Source organism: Tachypleus tridentatus, chromosome 12 (genome assembly GCF_004210375.1).
Source record: "Tachypleus tridentatus isolate NWPU-2018 chromosome 12, ASM421037v1, whole genome shotgun sequence".
NCBI classification, from domain to species: Eukaryota; Metazoa; Arthropoda; class Merostomata; order Xiphosura; family Limulidae; genus Tachypleus; species Tachypleus tridentatus.
The window spans coordinates 38,391,843-38,409,628 of record NC_134836.1 but is presented as its reverse complement, the minus strand read 5'-3'; the positions used below and the strand labels follow the sequence as shown (position 1 = coordinate 38,409,628).

The window sequence follows — 17,786 nt, the reverse complement described above, 5'->3', positions numbered from 1 at the left end:
TGCATAAGGGATATTAAAGAACGTTTAGCGAGATAATTTTTTTTTCTTGTACGATGATTTCTAGGATAACACCAAAACCTTATCACAAACGTATTATTGATTGGAAGTATTGAAAATTAAAGGATTTAAATGTGATATAAGAATGCAGTTATATTATCTTAGCCTGGGCTTTCTCATCAAATGTGTAACACGCATTTAAGATGAGTTGATTTGTATGAATTTTCATAAAATAAAAATTTCTACAGAAAGAAAGAACTTTTTCTGATATATATATTTAATCAAATGTTCACGGAGTTTGAAAGCCGGAAATTTTCTTAACCCTAGTTATTGTGATATAGAAGTCTACTCGTGTGGGCCAAACATTTTATAATGTATCAGCTTATGGTTTCTCAATGTACGTCGGTACTATCTTCGATGAATAAATCTAAAAATCTAAAAAGGCTATTCTTTCAAATTTCAATGATTGATAACAAACTAATTTTTAAATTGCCACTTGTTTGTTTTATTTTAGTGTAAAACCCTTCGCTGTTGCATTCGCTACAGAGATCTAATTTCGAATTTAGCGTTATAAGCTCAATCGATCGCCACTAGGTCATTTGATATATATTCTTATGAATTTTGGAAAAAAAAATCTAATACCTAAACACTCGTCTAATGACATTCACTCCAATAAAATTAAAATTGATCGTTACCAAGGAATTTTATACCTTCCTAAAGAAGTCATATGCCAAAAATTGTAAATGGGCTAAATGTGCAAAAATAAGTTTTTACGCTTCTAACTAAGAAAATAATCTTAGAACACATTCGGCGCCCACTTGAAGGATAGCTAACGATTATTTTTCAGTTATAGTTGATTTTTTTCTGGTTTTTAAAACAATAACAATGAAAATGAATTGTTTTTTGCACTAACGCCGAAATTTTGTGATTTTGCCTTTTCAATATTGAATGTAGAAAAAATAAAATTGGTCAAAATATTTGAATGAAATCATCAGTTTTCTGCGTAAGATACATACGTAACTACAATTGCAGGTGGTGGAAACAATTGCAGTATTAATGGTATTTTTATTTTTGAATATACGTGTAACTCCTATGTTGGCCCGGCATGGCCAGGTAGTTAAGTCACTTGACGTGTAATCCGAGGGTCGCAGGTTCGAATCCCCGTCACACTAAACATGCTCGCTCTCCCAGCCGTGGGGGCGTTATAATGTAACGGTCAATCCCACTATTTGTTGGTAAAAGAGTAGCCCAAGAGTTGGCGGTGGGTGGTGATGACTAGCTGCCTTCCCTCTTGTCTTACACTGCTAAATTAGGAACGGCTAGCGCAGATAGCCCTCGTGTAGCTTTGCGCGAAATTCAAAACAAACCAAATTGAAAGTTTGTTTCATAATTACATCTAAAATAAAATCAAAACATTTATTTTTCTGAAATTTATGTTGTTAAATATTATCATCAAAACAAATTTACCGTACATTTATTTACGAACTTAGCTTAACACTTTTTAACTGATTAGTTTACTAGACCTTATGCAAAGTTTGTTGACAACTGAAAGTTTATTAATTGCTATCTTTCGGCTTTTCTTGTGAAATTTTCTATAAATTTTTAGAAGGATTTTGCTGTTAGCAGTTCTTTTTTAAAATCCATTTAATAATAATATATAAAGTAACCAATCTGCATTATGTGCTCGTAAAATGTTTTTATAGTTTTATTACAGAAACAATCTGCCAAAACACAAAAGATTACACAAGCATTGATTTCTTCCGTGCCTAGTGTTTGAATTAATGAAAACAAAACTCTTAGTTATATTTTGCATTAAAAAAACTTATGCCAAAACTGTTTTGACAAAAAAAAAAACTTTAAAACGGTTTTTCTTCATAAATGCATTTTATTTATTGAGAATTTCCCCCAAAATGAAGACAATTAAATTATATTTGAAAATAAATTAAAAACCAAAAAAAGAGTCAGCACAAAGAGTCCGGCATGGCCAAACGTGTTAAGGCGTGCGACTCGCAATCTAAGGGTTGCGGCTTCGCATCCCCGTCGAGCCAAACATGCTCGCACTTTCAGTCGTGGGGGCGTTACATATGTGACGGTCAATCCCACTATTCGTTGGTAAAAAGAGTAGCCCAAGAGTTGGCGGCGGGTGGTGATCATTTTTTGCCTTCCCTCTAGTCTTACACTGCTAAATTAGGGACGGCTAGCGCAGATAGCCCTCGAGTAGCTTTGCGCGAAATTAAAAAAGCTTTATAAAAAAAAGATAATCAGAATGTTGTAAAACTCTCTAAAGTCAATCTAAAAAACAATAGAAAAACCCTTAATGTACACGAGTAAGTTTCTAAACCTAAAATAAAACACTGTTTACTCTTAGAATTATTAAGGTGTTCAATGAAATTAGATTTATTTACTTACCTACATTAAAACATCGAAAGTTTAGTCAGCAATAAAAAATTCGAGGTAATTTATTTCTTGAAATCGGCGACACGTGGCTACATCTAATTTTTTTTCGTTTTTCTATTTAATCAAAGAAAAGTAAACGGTTGAAAAGTCATGTTATGTTAAGCCAGAAGAAGCATTTTCTTAAATGAGCTGTACCAGTTTGTTTGACGAAAAAAAAAATCACTTCTGCTTGCTGGGTACGAGATTATACGTTTTGGACTTGATAGCTTTGAAACTCGTGGCATTTGCTCATAAGCTTTTTTTTTTTTTTCGTTTCTTGAAGGCTTAGTTTTAAGACTATCCAGATATGTGTAAGAGAAACTAGAACGCTATGATGATCTACTCTATAAACATACTTGCTAGACACTCCATCCTGCATTTATCAATTTACACTTGGCAGGATTCCAATTTAAGACACCTTCCAAGTGATCAAGTGGAGGCGTTCTTGATTCTAAAGCTAAATGTGAGTGTTTCTAGATACGGTTCAGTTTTTTTTGTTCATATTGGGGTGCAGATTTACAGATTTATGAATAAAGGGTATATAGCTTGAATAAGTATGTGTCTTAGAGATAAATTTTTGTACAATACTTTGAAAAGTAGACAAAATAAATATACGTTATTGTTGTTTTAGTTGTTTTGAAATTCGCACAAAGCTACTCGAGGGCTATCTGTGCCAGCCGTCCCTAATTTAGCAGTGTAAGACTAGAGGGAAGGCACATAGTCATCAACATCCACTGCCAACTCTGGGGCTACTCTTTTACCAACGAATAGTGGGATTGACCGTAACAATATAACGCCCCCACGGCTGAAAGGGCGAGCATGTTTGGTGCGACGGGAATTCGCACCCGCGACCCTCGGATCACGAGTCGAACGCCTTAACACGCTTGGCCATGCCGGGCCATACGTTATTGACTTGTTTGTTTAAAGTTAAATACAAAACTACACAATGGGCTATCTGTGCTCTGCCAACCACAGGTATTAAATCCCGCTTTCTAGCGTTGTAAGTCCTCAGATATACCGCTATGTCACTGGGGAGGCACTTACTGGTATTACAGCTGAAATTATTTTTTACAAGAAGATGCCACACCTTGTATTGTAATCCTTATAGGTTTCAGTTTTCTCGTATATTGAATGATGTCATTAAATATGTCACGTCAGTTTGTTATACGTAGTTGTTTTCATCAATTTGCAAGTTGCTTCTCAAATTGTTCTCACTCTGACCATATTATATTGCTATCTCACTTTGGATAAGCAGTTTTTTTTAAATAAAACAAACTAATAAAATATGTGTTATTTAAATTAGTACTGACTCCTTCGGAAAATAAGTCTGAATTAGAAGCTGTAGTAATACGATGCACCAGTGAAGGTTGCTAAATATGACTTTTCTTGTGTTATTAGAAATAGCATATAAATTAAACTATTATTTCTTTAGAATCTGTTTTTTGAAGAGAATCTAAACTGTAATAAATGGCGTCTTTCTATCCGCGGTTAGTTTACATATTTACACAGCTATAAGCTGGGATTCGATTCTCTACAATGGACAGAGTGCAGATAGCCCACTGTGTAACTTTGCGCTGAAACAATTTTGTTTTTTGTTTGTTTTTTGAATTTTACGCAAAGTTACATGAGGGCCAATTGCGCTAGCCGTCCCTAATTTAGCAGTGTAAGACTAGAGGGATTGGCCGTTACATTATAATGCCCCACGGCTGAAAGGGCGATCACGTTTGGTGCGACGGAGATTCGAACCAGCGACCCTAAGATTACGAGTCGAACACCTTAACCCACTTGAAACAAGTAAACACAGAAGCTCTAAATGGAAGGCAATGTTCAAGTTACAATTTTATTTTAACCTTATAATTAAAGGGGCCAATGACTCCGTACTCTTTAAATGTAATTTTTCTTAACAGCTTTTACATAAAATTACTTGTAAGTCCATGAATTGTTTCATTATAGAGATCCTAAGACCATATGGTCATATTCCAATATTAAACAAAAGTATGATTAATATGCAGCTATTTCAATTAATTAATGCTGGGGTTTTAATTTGTATTTAAACTAGATGATTAATTATTTCATCTAGTGTTTAGAACAGTTTATTACTCTACTTTTGTGGTAGGCAGAAAAATAATAAGTTGTTACATATGTGAATACCACAAGTAATATTCAGGTATAAAAAACAAATCGATAATTTGAGGCATTACAGATGCAACAAGGTACTTAAAAATGCAATTAAAGCAAATCAGCATGTCGCGTGACAACCACGCTCGATTTACATTTCTGGAGTAATGGAATATATCAGGACTAAATTATGTTGTTTACAGTTATGTAGGTGCCATCAATAATTAAATGTTTTGGGAAGGAGTAGTCAATAACTCTTTAAAAAACCAAATATTTATTAATTCAGATCATAACGATGTACTTCGATCGAGACACCAGCATCATCCAGAAAGAGATATTCAATAGCTATGAAAAGTAAAGTGCGGTGCCTTGTAACAGGTGAGAATCCTGAAGTTTTGTGGCAACACGGTACGCAATGTAATACAAAAATAACTTAATTTGGACATAAGAACAGCGAAGGGAGGACTCACCAATGAGGAGACTTCCTGTCAGATTTCCACATTAATCATCACATATCTCAAGCAACCGTAGGTTTAATTGGTATTTATGTTAATACATTTGAAGACTTACCATCAAAAGGTTTAAGAGGTAGTTCTATGAACCTTTTTGTAATCACACTGCTGAGAAAGGTGCTAGGAACCGCCTTTCTCTTACAGTAAATGGATTATGAAAAGCACTCATGGAGAAGTGGTGTGTTTTGGAAATGAAAATCTTACGACCGAGTCTCTTGCAATGGAGACTGTGCTGTAGAAATATTGTCAAGATGCATAGTCTTCAGATAGGATATGACCAGATGTAGCAAAATAGACTGTATTGACGTGGCGAGATTCTAAAATCGTTTTAATACAAGTACTCAAACATTTGTAGTTATATTTTAATTATACATGAGCGGTGGTATTGTATATTAAGTCTTTAAAACACACATACACATATATATAATAAAACATGTCTAAACGTTTTTATTTATTATCGGCTTCACTTCTTTAGATGCTCTTCAAAGCAAAAAAAAAACACATGAAAATTTGCACAAGAAACACGAAAAACAAATCTGTACATACATACAAACACACACACACATGGCCTGGTAGTTAAAGCGTTCTACTTACAATCTGCAAATCGCAGGTTTGAATCCTATGATCGAACAATTTCTGTCCCCTTCACCCAAGAGAGCGTTATAATTTTATGATCAAATCCCAACAATTTTTGGTAAAGAGAAGGGTAAGTATTAGCCCTGGGTGATGTTAACTAGCTGCCTTCTTTCTAGTTTATCATTTAAAGACTTATTAGGGATAGCTAGTGATAATAATCTTGACTATCTTCGCGCGAAAGTTAACAAACTAATTTATATATATATAGCTTTTGAAACTTTTGAACCTAAAACAAGAAAAATACAAAAATGGTTTCTATTTTTAATTACGTTATTTTGTGTTATATAATTTTATGTTGTTAAGAAGAATCACTAATTACGTATAATTATTTGATATTATTGATAATTAATTACCTAGACCTGAATTCTCAAGTTGCAGGTCCATACCATCTATCAAAACAATCGAAACCTACTGTTACTAAACATTATCATTATTTTATGGCATCAGTGAGAGTACAAGTAACTAGAGATAATTAAGAAAGATTTATTTCAATTATAACAACCTCATTCGCTCTCGTTTTCAAGTTTGGTATATTGATAGCAACTCATGGTCAAAAATTTAAAGTGATACTCCGTATTCGGAGCAGTACGTCAGTAAAACGTTGAATTACTGTTCTATAGAAACATTATGAAATGTTTCAAGCTAAAGCTGTTGCCAGTTCAGCTTACACGTGTAGCTAATGAAAGTGTATTTGATTTCGTTGTCTAACAAAGTAGGCTATTTAGCGATTTTATAAAGCATGCATTAGAGTTGTCATTTGTTTGAGTTGTCATTTGTTTGATGAGCGATGTTATTGTTTTCATACTTTGTTGATACAATCCTTTCTCACTCTCTCGGAAAGGAAATAATTAAGAGACGAGAACTAATTAAATGTAAAGTTACGCCTAATTATTTTAAAGCCCGTCAACGAAATTAAATATATATGCGTGCGTGTGTTTGAATGCTGATGTAGTCTTGAAATATTTACGTTATACTAATGAGGCATTTCTATGCAAAAAAAGTGTGTTACACATCTGTGCTACTTAAAGGAAAGGCATTTCCTACCTTCCTACAACAAACTGATATTTTTGCAACCGCTAGAAAATGATCCGGCATAGCAAATAGCTTGACTGATGGTGTGCTTAGTTCTTTACGATTTAATTTAATACAAGTTCTGGCGTTTCCGTTTCTTGCTCTTTCTTATAAGTGTTTTTATCTAAAATTTCTAAATAAGTAATTCTATTTGTCTCCAGTTCAAGTCTTTACAAAGACAAAATGGAAGAAATTTAATGCCACTAAACTAAATGTGAATTTCATTCATTTCGGATGTTTGTATTAAACATTTTGTCTGTAATTATTGAGGCATAATACATGTTTTCGGTTTTATGTCAAAATATGAAACGGGCAGAAACACCGAAAGTGACGTAAAATCGGCAGAAACTTAACTAAACTGGAAATGATACAAACAAAAACACACATTAGTGTTGAAAATAAGTGCATTAAATATATTTTATAAACAATCTGTTTCATAGTTATGTTCGTAAGATCCAGAACAAACAAACATGAAAACCGGAGAAGACGCTCCGAAGATCGATATTGTTCTCACATGTGTGTTTCGTGAATCGTCTGAAAGTCTAACATAAAGAATTATAAGTTGAATTATAAGCTGCGATGTAGTATATTGTGTAGTTCGTGAAGTAGAATAAATGTCTATAGCTAACAATAAATAATGGAACATTTAACTAAAATCTATGTTTGTATCAAATCCACTCTGTCTTAGAAGTAAACATAGGACATCCGATACTGCTATGTTTAGTGAGTTTTGATACTGAACATTCACAAAGATATTGAAAACAGACACATTTAACAATAGGTAGGCAAACAGCAATTTATAAGCACAAGACACACTTAAAATTCAAGAGGCATTTACTGAGTTTCTAACATTTGGTACAAAGTACACAGTCATCATACACCTTGATTTAGTGCAAAGAGAAAACTGACTTAGAAGTTATTATTGTTTACACGGCATGCTTGTCGAATTGGAAACGTTGGAAACTAATTTTTTCTGTATTTTTCACATGAGACAGATAATGGTAAGAAACAATACGTATAAAATATTTTACACGCTCAATAGACTTGTATCAAAATAAGTAAGTTGATGATATTCTGTTAATTACTGAGTAGCGCATTTAAATACGTAATCAGAACTTCCTAAACATTCATGGATGTTTACGTAGACTTAAGTTCTCAGAATATTTGATAAACTCAGGCTTTGAATGAACAGAAAGTATACCTATCGGTGGTTAAGAGAAGAGGTAGAAAATGGTTGTGCAATAAATATTTATTAGGCTCAGCATGGCCAGGTGGTTAAGGCACTCGACTCATAATCTGATAGTCGCGGGTTCGAATCCCCGTCACCCCAAAATTCTCGCCCTTTCAACCATGGGAGCGTTATCATATGACGGTCAATCCCACTGTTCGTTGGTAAAATAGTAGCCCAAGAGTTGGCAGCGGTGGGGGAGTGATGACCAGCTGTCTTCCTTCTAGTCTTACATTGATAAATTAGGCACGACTAGCGCAAATAGCTCTATTGTAGCTTTGCGAGAAATTAAAAACAAACAATATTTATTAATAACTTCGGATCGAAGCTAATTGCCTACATAGGTTAGAACTAAAGTCTAATTTAGTAAATAATGTTGCAATTATATATATCGATCATCCACCGGTTATAAAACACCAGATAATTTGTTTTGAATTTCGCGCAAAGTTACTTGAGGGCTATCTCCGCTAACCGTCCCTAATTTAGCAGTGTAAGACTAGAAGGAAGGCAGCTAGTCATCATCACCCCCTCACCGCCAACAATTGGGCTACTCTTTTACCAACGAAGAGTGGAATTGACCGTCACATTATAACGCCCCTATGGTTGAAAGGGCGAGCATGTTTGGTGCAACGGGGATTTGAACCAGAGATCCTCGGATTATGAGTCGAGTGCCTTAACCACCTAGCCATGCCGGGCCAGATAATATGTAATGATTACAGTGCGTTGAAAATATCAATTTGATATCATTGCTATTGGCGATATTTTTGGTCATAAACCTCCCCCCCCAAATTCTTGTCAGATATGGCCAGTTTTAAAATATTCAGATTAGCTCTAGATGCATTTATTAAGCTGACAATGGAAAGTAACCTTTATAAGCAAACATACACTTATTAAATACTATGAATAATGCTATTAATGAAATTAACTTTACTTTCAAGAAACAAAAGAAAATATTTTCTTAATCTGTGTTCTGTCATCGATTTCCTGTCCCTTATGGCATCAGTTGAAATTATAAGCTTAAATAATATCACGGCTGTGTTTCTTAACAAGATTTTGTATCGTTTGCTAGCAGGGTATGCACACATCGACATATTGAAGTTCAAATCCAATGTTTGCTATAGAGATTGACTTGATTGAGCCCATTCTAGTATTTGAGTAGAAAGTTTATCTTTTTCATTCCACTGTAAATTAAACAAATCGATTTTCTAAGCTAAATTATGTTTGCATTTCTACGATATTTTTTTTTTTATATTAGTGCAAATTCAATAAATCAATTTGTTTCCCTTAGTTAATTTATGTTAGGATTCTTGTAAAAGTTCCTTAAGTTCTGAACGTTCAGAACGAAAGTCATATATAGACTGAAAAGAAGCGGTCTAGATTTAAGTTCATTTATGACGAATGAGAGTAAATAAACCATCACTTTGAAAGATTAAGTCGTATAGAAAAATGAAGTTCATGGACTCATACTGAGCTAATATTCGTACTGACTCACACCCGTACTGATATTACAATTTTGTGATGATTCATAACGTTTATTTCCTTTTACTGCACACCCGGTAAAAGACAGTAGTTCTGGGAGTCATCTCTGAATACTTGCTTCATGTTTTGTTCGGTTCATTCTGAGAACTAATTCCAATCTGACAAACTCACCTCATAACTGTTTTCTCAATTTTGATACTCTGAAATGTCTCACGGTTCGTCATTTGTGGAGAAAAATGGATGCAGATAAATCATACAAGAAAAAACCAGCTGGTAACACTGGCGTTGGAGTTATCAAAACCAACAAAGAAATTACAAGACTTCCTGTTTGCTTATTTAACAGTTGAGCTTTTCCTGTATGAGTCAGTTAGTGAAACCTGTACATAAATACGAACTGATTTATAATGTTTGAAGTGATAGTACTCTAGTAATGTTTCATACAAATACATTTATGGTTGTACAGTCAGTTTAGTCTGTACAAAAGCAATGTACAGTCTCTTGCACATTTCAGGTTTAACAGAACGGCTGTAATCTGTACAAAAGTAAAAGTGGAAATACAGCTGTTTTATTTAGAATATAGATTAATTTCCAACTAAAACTATGGAAGAAAGAGAACAATAAATTTGATTTCAATTGTATCCTTACTATTTCCTTTTGTGCAAGCTGTATAAAGCCAGCTGTATAACAACTTTTATACGACCTGTATATTTATAACGTATTTATCATATGTAATTTGTTTTACACACACGAACATACACATATTCCCTTAGGAAGGCCCATTTCTACTAAATGCTTCCCCCTACAGATCAGCGGGTAAGCTTTGAGGCTCACAATGCTAAATAATATTCGAGACTCGATTCCCTGTGGTGAACAGAGCTCATGTGAAATCACAATTTTTAATGACAAGAACTCGATGGAAAAATTATCATGGAATAAATCTTTATGCAAATTAAAAAAATAAACTGGATACTAGCTGTTCGTTACTTAAATTGGATGTTATCTTTGCATCACAATTACACATGTATAAATTATTTTTAATAAATATTTATCACGGTATTACACGGTTCGGTATTATAACGTTGGCATATAGTCATTTGAATTATTCAATTTAAGTAACCTACAGCGCTGTATAAAACTGGGTAAAAATGTACAGTGTGAATAAAAAGCTACAGATTTTTTAAAGTAATTTAGCTGTTTCAGCGTAAATAAAATTATGAATAATTTATCCTCGCTACAACGTAATTTTACAATACGGCGTTTTCCTGATCAATATTGTATAGATCAGTATGATACTTAATAACTCACATTGTACTAAGAAAGTTTTACAGTTGAGTACGTTATATTTTTGCTAAGGGTAGTGGTTTCGCTGTTAACGAGCAAGTAGATATAGCAGCTTGTTGAATTAATGTTTTTAGTTGAAGCCCCAAAAGGGTTCATTTACCTCCCCTTTCCATTCTCACTGGTACGATGCTTCTGATACACATATTATTTCTTCCCTCTATTGTATGAAAATGAATTGCACCTGGATACAATTAAGTGTTAATAGCTTACATTGTGATTGGTTGTGAAAAGAGCTCTGGATTTGGAGCTGACAAGCTGAGTCCGTGCAATATTACAAATTAAGCTATTTTCGTGTTAAAAGACTCCTAGTGAATCCCTTAGTGGGTGCAGAGGTTCTGCTGAAAGGTGGCTGCCTTCCTTTGACAAATAGTTAAAATTAGGGACGACGGTAGATAACTTTAGCAGCTTTGTCACAAATACAGGTTCGGTTGGTGACTGTGACAGAATGAGACAAAAATTCATGTTTTATTAGAAACTTAATAAAATGTTGAAAAGGGTAGATAAAGCTGGTATTGTTGATAATAAAAGTACTCGAGTACGAAAGCCCAAACTCTTCAGAAATAATGATAAGTTATTCAGGATGTGGCCTTTATTTTATACACGACCCAGTTACGCAGCTGTAAGTACTGGTGTGAAAGATATCACAAGAACAGTAAAATACACATTAGCATGAAGATGCCTGAATGGATGTGTAGCTGCTCAGAAATCACTTTCAGGAGAGCTAATTAAATCAAGAGTCTAAAATAGACATTAGTTTATTGGAAGACAGTGCTTTTTGTTGATGAAACAAAATTCAGATTGGTAATAATAATAATTGATATGTAAAGTTATACATGAAACACTCTCCACGTCAAAATATTCTTTTATTTGCAAGCTTTCGACCCTCTACAGGAGCTTTCGACCGAGCAACAATGTATTGAGCAATAAAAGTAGAACAAACGAACTGGTATTGTTACCCAGGGTCGCCTAGAGTTATTCTGGGTCCCAGGGTACTCATGTACATACGGACCTCCATAATATCACCTGACTATGAAATGTAACTTTCCGAGTTTTTGCATGACAAAGTTTTTATGCACCTTCAAAAGTCAATTTTGCGAGTTTTTTCGGCTCCGGGCCCTCGGAGTAATCCTCTTTTACACTTTTATCGGTTCTCAAATAAATTGACGGAGAGACTAGACCGTGGATAATACTACATATTGAATGATCTACGTTATGAGTCTTAAAAACAACAATTACAATGATAGTGTACTCAATGGCAGACTAAAAGGAGCACGACACCACGGTCAAGTTACACACTAGTTAAAATATAATGGGAGACCAATGCAAGCGTGATCTGATTTTACCCAATGGCGTTGGAGATCTACACAAAATTGATGGATCCTAACCATTGACAGATATAAGCAGATTTTTCTCCATCATGTCTTTTTGTCTGGAACAAGACTTGTTGAGTAGGAATTCATCCTTCAATTAGATAGTGATTTCGAACATGTAGTAACTGTAGTGAAATGATACCTAGAAGAAAAAAAAACACGCCTAAGGAACGCTCAAAACCCTGATATGGACTATACAAAGATCCGTTATGAATGTTGTAAAGACTTTACGGTTTTTTTACGGAAAATGAGAAGGTGAAACGTTAGAGAAAACTACTTGTAGGGATTAATATAGGGATTTTGAATAGTATTTCACTGTCATACGTAGATATTTTGCAAAATTTCTACGTTTTGTTGTTGTCTGAGCTTGTATTCATGAAGCTTTCAAACGACATTTAATGCTTAAAATCTCACAAAATCTATTCCGAAATGAGAAAGGTAAATATACACCACAATTACGTGAGTTAGATTTTCAAAGAAAAGTAAAGTTTTCTCAACTGCATAAGTATTAATTTCCTTTGCTAAAATCACCCTAAAATATTATTCTGAAAAGTCACAAGGTTAATGTAACAGTTTCTGCCTGTGTGTAATCAAAGTGGTTTAATTTGACTTCAAAGTAAATGTATTGGTTCAAGCAAAGCTCACATATTTATTTTACAAACCAACTATGATTTCCAAACAAATTAGGGTTAAAGTGGTGGATAAGCACAGATCAACAGGTTAAAAGAAAAATGTCAAGTCTATGATTATTCCTTCCAGTATAATGCAGTCCATTATTAAAAAAGTGGAATGTGTTTCATACCATCCATTCACTTCCCAGATCAGACTGTCCTTCCAAATTAATCAGCCGGGCAAGTATAAAACTGGTTAGGGATGCCACTGTGACATTTTACGTCTGAGATGAGAATCAGTGTTCATATATCAAAAATTCGCCTGTTCCTACACAACATTGGCCATAAGAGCGAGTGGCAAGAAATAATCCATTACTGGAAAATAACTATCTTAAATCTTATAAGAAGTTTGCGATAAAGCATGAAAATGATTCTGCAGGTATTTGGCAGAAGGTTTTGTATTCAAACAAGACAAAAACCTAAAACATTCACGAATGTTTTGGTTTAAATTCAAAGCGTTACATCTAGTACAAGTCCAACGCAGCTATAATCCGTTTAATACCATCCCAACTATCAAGTACAGTGGTGGCAGCATCCTTTTATTGGGGTGCTTCTCATCAGCAGGGACTTGGAAGCTTGTCAAAATTCAGAGGAAGATGGATGGTGCAAAGTACAAGCAAATTCTAAAGGTAAAGCTGCTTGAGTAAGCCAAGAATCTAAAACTGGGTCAAAAATTTACATTTTGGCAGAAAAATGACCCAAAAGACAAGTTTAAGGCCACATTGGAGTGGTTTTAAAGAAGAAAGTGAATGTTTTGGAGTGTCCCAGTCACAGCTTTAACTTGAATCCAATGGAAAGTTTATTGAAAGACTTGAAAATTGCAGTCCTTCAACGATCTCCAACGAACTTTTCAAAATTTAAGCAATTTTACCAGGACAAATGGACAAAAAGTACATCATTCCATTGTAGAAAGTTAGTAGATAACTATCCAGAACAATTCACAGCAGCAGTTGCTGCCAAAAGTGTTACTGTCAAGTCTGATTTAATGGATTTGTTAATAAGCAAAGTCCAATCTAAAAACTTGCTTTGAAAGTTTTGCTGACGTTCAACCTACTTCACGCATGACTGTGTTAAGTCTGATGATTATAGTTTTGCATGAAAATAAGTTTATTAAAATTATTCACATTATTGGTATTTCATCGAAATGTGACACAATTTGTAGGGGTGAATAATTTTGCAAGAATTTACGTGGTAACACGAAAACAATGTATAGTATTCTTGTGTAAAATATATACAAAATATTGTTGCATTGTACAACACATTGGTTTCTTTTTTGTAATTTCTGTAATAATATATTACATTAGGGATAAATTAGTTGCAATTACTTATTGTTGTTGTTTTGGAAATGAAACACAAAACTATACAATAAATTATCCGTGCTCTCCACCACGGGCGTCGAAATCCAGATTCTAGTGTTGTAAGTCCGCAGACATACTGCTGCGCCACTTATTATTATTTGCGACTCCTTTAGGGTTTTTAGAATTTATGAAAATTTTTCTATTGATTGTATTAAATTGGCAATCAAAGCTCAAATTTTTAATGTTCGATAAATAACATGTACAGAGAAACTTTTTAAAATACTCAATTTGAATAGACAGTAGAACGCATACATACACATGTGTATATAAAGGATATAAAACTAAACTTTATTAGGGGCATTCAAATAAAATTTTATGTTGTTGTTTTGAATTAAGCACAAAGCTACACAATTGGCTATCTGTGCTCTGCCCACCACGGGTATCGAAATCCGGATTTTAGCGTTGTAAGTTTGCAGACATACGGCTGAGCCACTGGGGCAAAATTTTATGATTTATTTATCAAGAGTTTTCATACTTTCAGAAAAATCGATTTATTATTTCAGCATTGTAAGTCCGTAGAATTATTTCTGTCCCTCTTGTGGACGAATGATACGTGATTGGTTGTATGCTCTTTGTCCACAGTATGGAAAAGAACCCTGAAATCTAGCGTTTTACGTCCGTTAACTTACCGCTGAACAACCAGGGAATATTTTTGCATAAAACCTGTGCGGTATCTCATGGTGAGAAGAATTCATGACATACCAGTTGTGACCACTTTATTAAAATGTGAGACGAACTAATATCCAAGCGGTTGTAGCTTGTCTATTCTTTCATTTATATATTTACCGTTACAAACAAATCACTCCGAACTTAAGGTTTTGATTCCATCTGCATTAAATGTAGATATAGCCAGTAAAGTAGATGCGCAACGTATTGACTATCAGTAAAATAGATCAACAGCTGTTTCATGCCAAGAGAAATGGTTGATGCTGTGAGATATACGATGTTTGGTTACGAGAATAATTTTGGTTAACCACGTGGAGTGCAGATAAGCAAAAGTAGCACACAAGAAATAACGATGCCATCCATCACCCATATCGTATTGGGCTTATGGAAACATAAAGTGAACAGGTTGAAAGAGCAAAGAAACCACACTAAGCCATTATATGGTATCTTTAATACACTAATAAATAGCTTTACTTATTAAACCTGACTGTACAAATCTTATAATGACTTGTCAAAAATACGGCTGGATGAGATGAAATTTAATGGTTTTCTTACATTATTTCATAAAAGGCAGTTCACATAATTTATAATATATTGACTTATGAATTATGCATAATGTAAACACAAAATGCAATTGTATTGGCAAAAATTTAAATATCGTGTTTATGACTAGTAAATGGACACAGCTGTTTCTTACTTTTTTTTAACCATCTTAGCCAACAGAGCGTGTGTGTGTTTTCTTATAGCAAAGCCACATTGAGTTATCTGCTGAGTACACCGAGGGGAATCGAACCCTGATTTTAGCTTTGTGAAACCGTAGATTTATTGCTGTACCAGTGGGGGATTCGACCGAGTGTAATGATTTTCTGTAAATTCAAACCAGAGAACGTTGATAATGAAACAAATATGAATATAGAAAGTAACCTTAAACACGATACTACCAGTTGAAGTTATGATCAGTTGTTTTGTAATACACTTGAAGCCATCTTCGGGCATGATTGTTTGTTTGTTTGTTTTTGAATTTCGCACAAACAAAGCCACTCGAGGGCTATCTGTGCTAGCCGTCCCTAATTTAGCAGTGTAAGTCTGGAGGGAAGGCAGCTAGTCACCACCACCCACCGCCAACTCTTGGGCTACTCTTTTACCAACGAATAATGGGATTGACCGTAATATTATAACGACCCCACGGCTGATAGGGCGAATATGTTTGGCCCGACGGGGATGCGAACCCGCGATTCTCAGATTAGGAGTCGCACGCCTTAACACGCTTGGCCATGCCGGGCCTTCTTCGAGCATGATGATGAAGTAAACGATTTATGATTATGAATTATTATACCGTGTCCAAAACATCACTGTGCACAACAGACGAGTCGGAACTTACAAACACGTTGTAAGGACGATGAGCTACTATCATCAAGAATATATAAGGATCAATTATTATATTAATCACTTTGAAATTATTATGTCAAGAATATGGTTTGGTTTGTTTGGAGGTTTGTGCAAAGCTACACAAGGGGTATCTGCGCTAGCCGTCCCTAATTTAGCACTGTAAGACTAGATGAAAGGCAATTACCAACCACCGCCAACTCTTGGGCTACTCTTTGATTAACGAATAGTAGGATTGATGGTCATATTATAACGGCTTCACAGCTGAAAGGGCAATCATGTTTGGTGGGATGGGGATTCAAATCCACAATCAGCAGGTTGCGAGTCCATTGCCCTAACCATCTGCACACGTTAAGCTGTCAAGTATATATAAGTACCAATGAGAACATTAATCACTCTGAAACGGCCATGTCAATAATATAGAAACATCAACGAATTTTTTAATCACTTTGAAACGACCGTGTTAAAGTACGGGTTATTGTAAAAGGTAAGTTCGATGGAGGCAGAGAAGTACTAGTTTATTTCTACAGCAATATATATTTCAAGGTGTACCTTTATAAACTAGACTGGGATGAACTTTACAGGAATATCTTAGCCAGATTTAGTCTGAGAAATGTGTGTGTGTGTGTTTTATTATTGCAAAGCTATATCGGGATATCTCCTGAGTCCACCGAGGAGAATTAAACCCCTTATTTTAGCGTTGTAAATTCATAGATTTACCGTTGTAACAGCGGGGACTAGTCTGAGAAATACAATAAGCTAATCCCTGATAAACATTTAGATGGCAGTTATAAAATTTGCACAAAGGCAACTACTTTTCACAGCTCAAAATAAAAAGATGTAATAAGTCACTAGAGATATATCACTTGCGTCCCCAAGCGTTTGCTTTATAATATTTATTTTCATTTAAGATCAGAAATATATTTTTGAAATATTTTTTTCTCGCCATGCTTTTGTAAGTATTTGAATTTGCCACATCGATTGTTGTTTAAAAAAGTAGAAATGTCGAGGTACATATAACATTGCCTTACAATATTAGTTTCAGATTAGTGAGGCCAGTAAGCGTTTCGGGATGCATATCGGAAGGTTCAAGTTTCAAGCCACGATGCCATTAAACGCCCTTTTTCCTTCAGTTCCGAAAGCATCATAAGAGTAAAATATGTTCCTTTATTCGTTTAAAAGTCGGACAGGATCCTTGTGGTGGTAAATGCTGCATATTTGCTGTTTTTTTCGCTGATTAGTAGTTCAAAATTAAGAAAGATTAGAGAAGAACTCAGGGACCTCTGATTTGGCCGTTTAACTTATGTGTCGCATAAAATGCTGTTTACATAATACAAAAGCTAAATGTATTGAATTACGAAAGTTTTAGTGGTGATTTTGTGATATTAAGTGCGCATGATCAGTGAGTTTATATATTATAATATGTTGTTTTCGTCGATAACCAAATGTGTAACCAGCGACTTCTAGTGTTACCAGATGGTACACTATTAACCTCAAAAGTAGTCAATGTGCAGAAA

General features: G+C 34.5%; 1 protein-coding gene across 4 annotated transcripts in view; it reads right to left on the bottom strand.

Annotated features, from left to right (window-relative positions):
• The window catches only part of LOC143233063 (uncharacterized), a 126,289-nt gene that overhangs the window by 55,199 nt on the left and 53,304 nt on the right, over window positions 1–17,786 (bottom strand). Inside the window, exon 4 of one of the 4 annotated variants that reach the window (XM_076468943.1) lies at window positions 11,668–12,330. The exons of the other annotated variants lie outside the window; for them this stretch is intronic. Coding sequence (XP_076325058.1) covers window positions 12,275–12,330 — 56 coding nt within the window. The 3' untranslated portion in view covers window positions 11,668–12,274. Of the gene's footprint in view, window positions 1–11,667; window positions 12,331–17,786 lie in introns of those variants that run through there. 4 annotated transcript variants of the gene reach the window in all.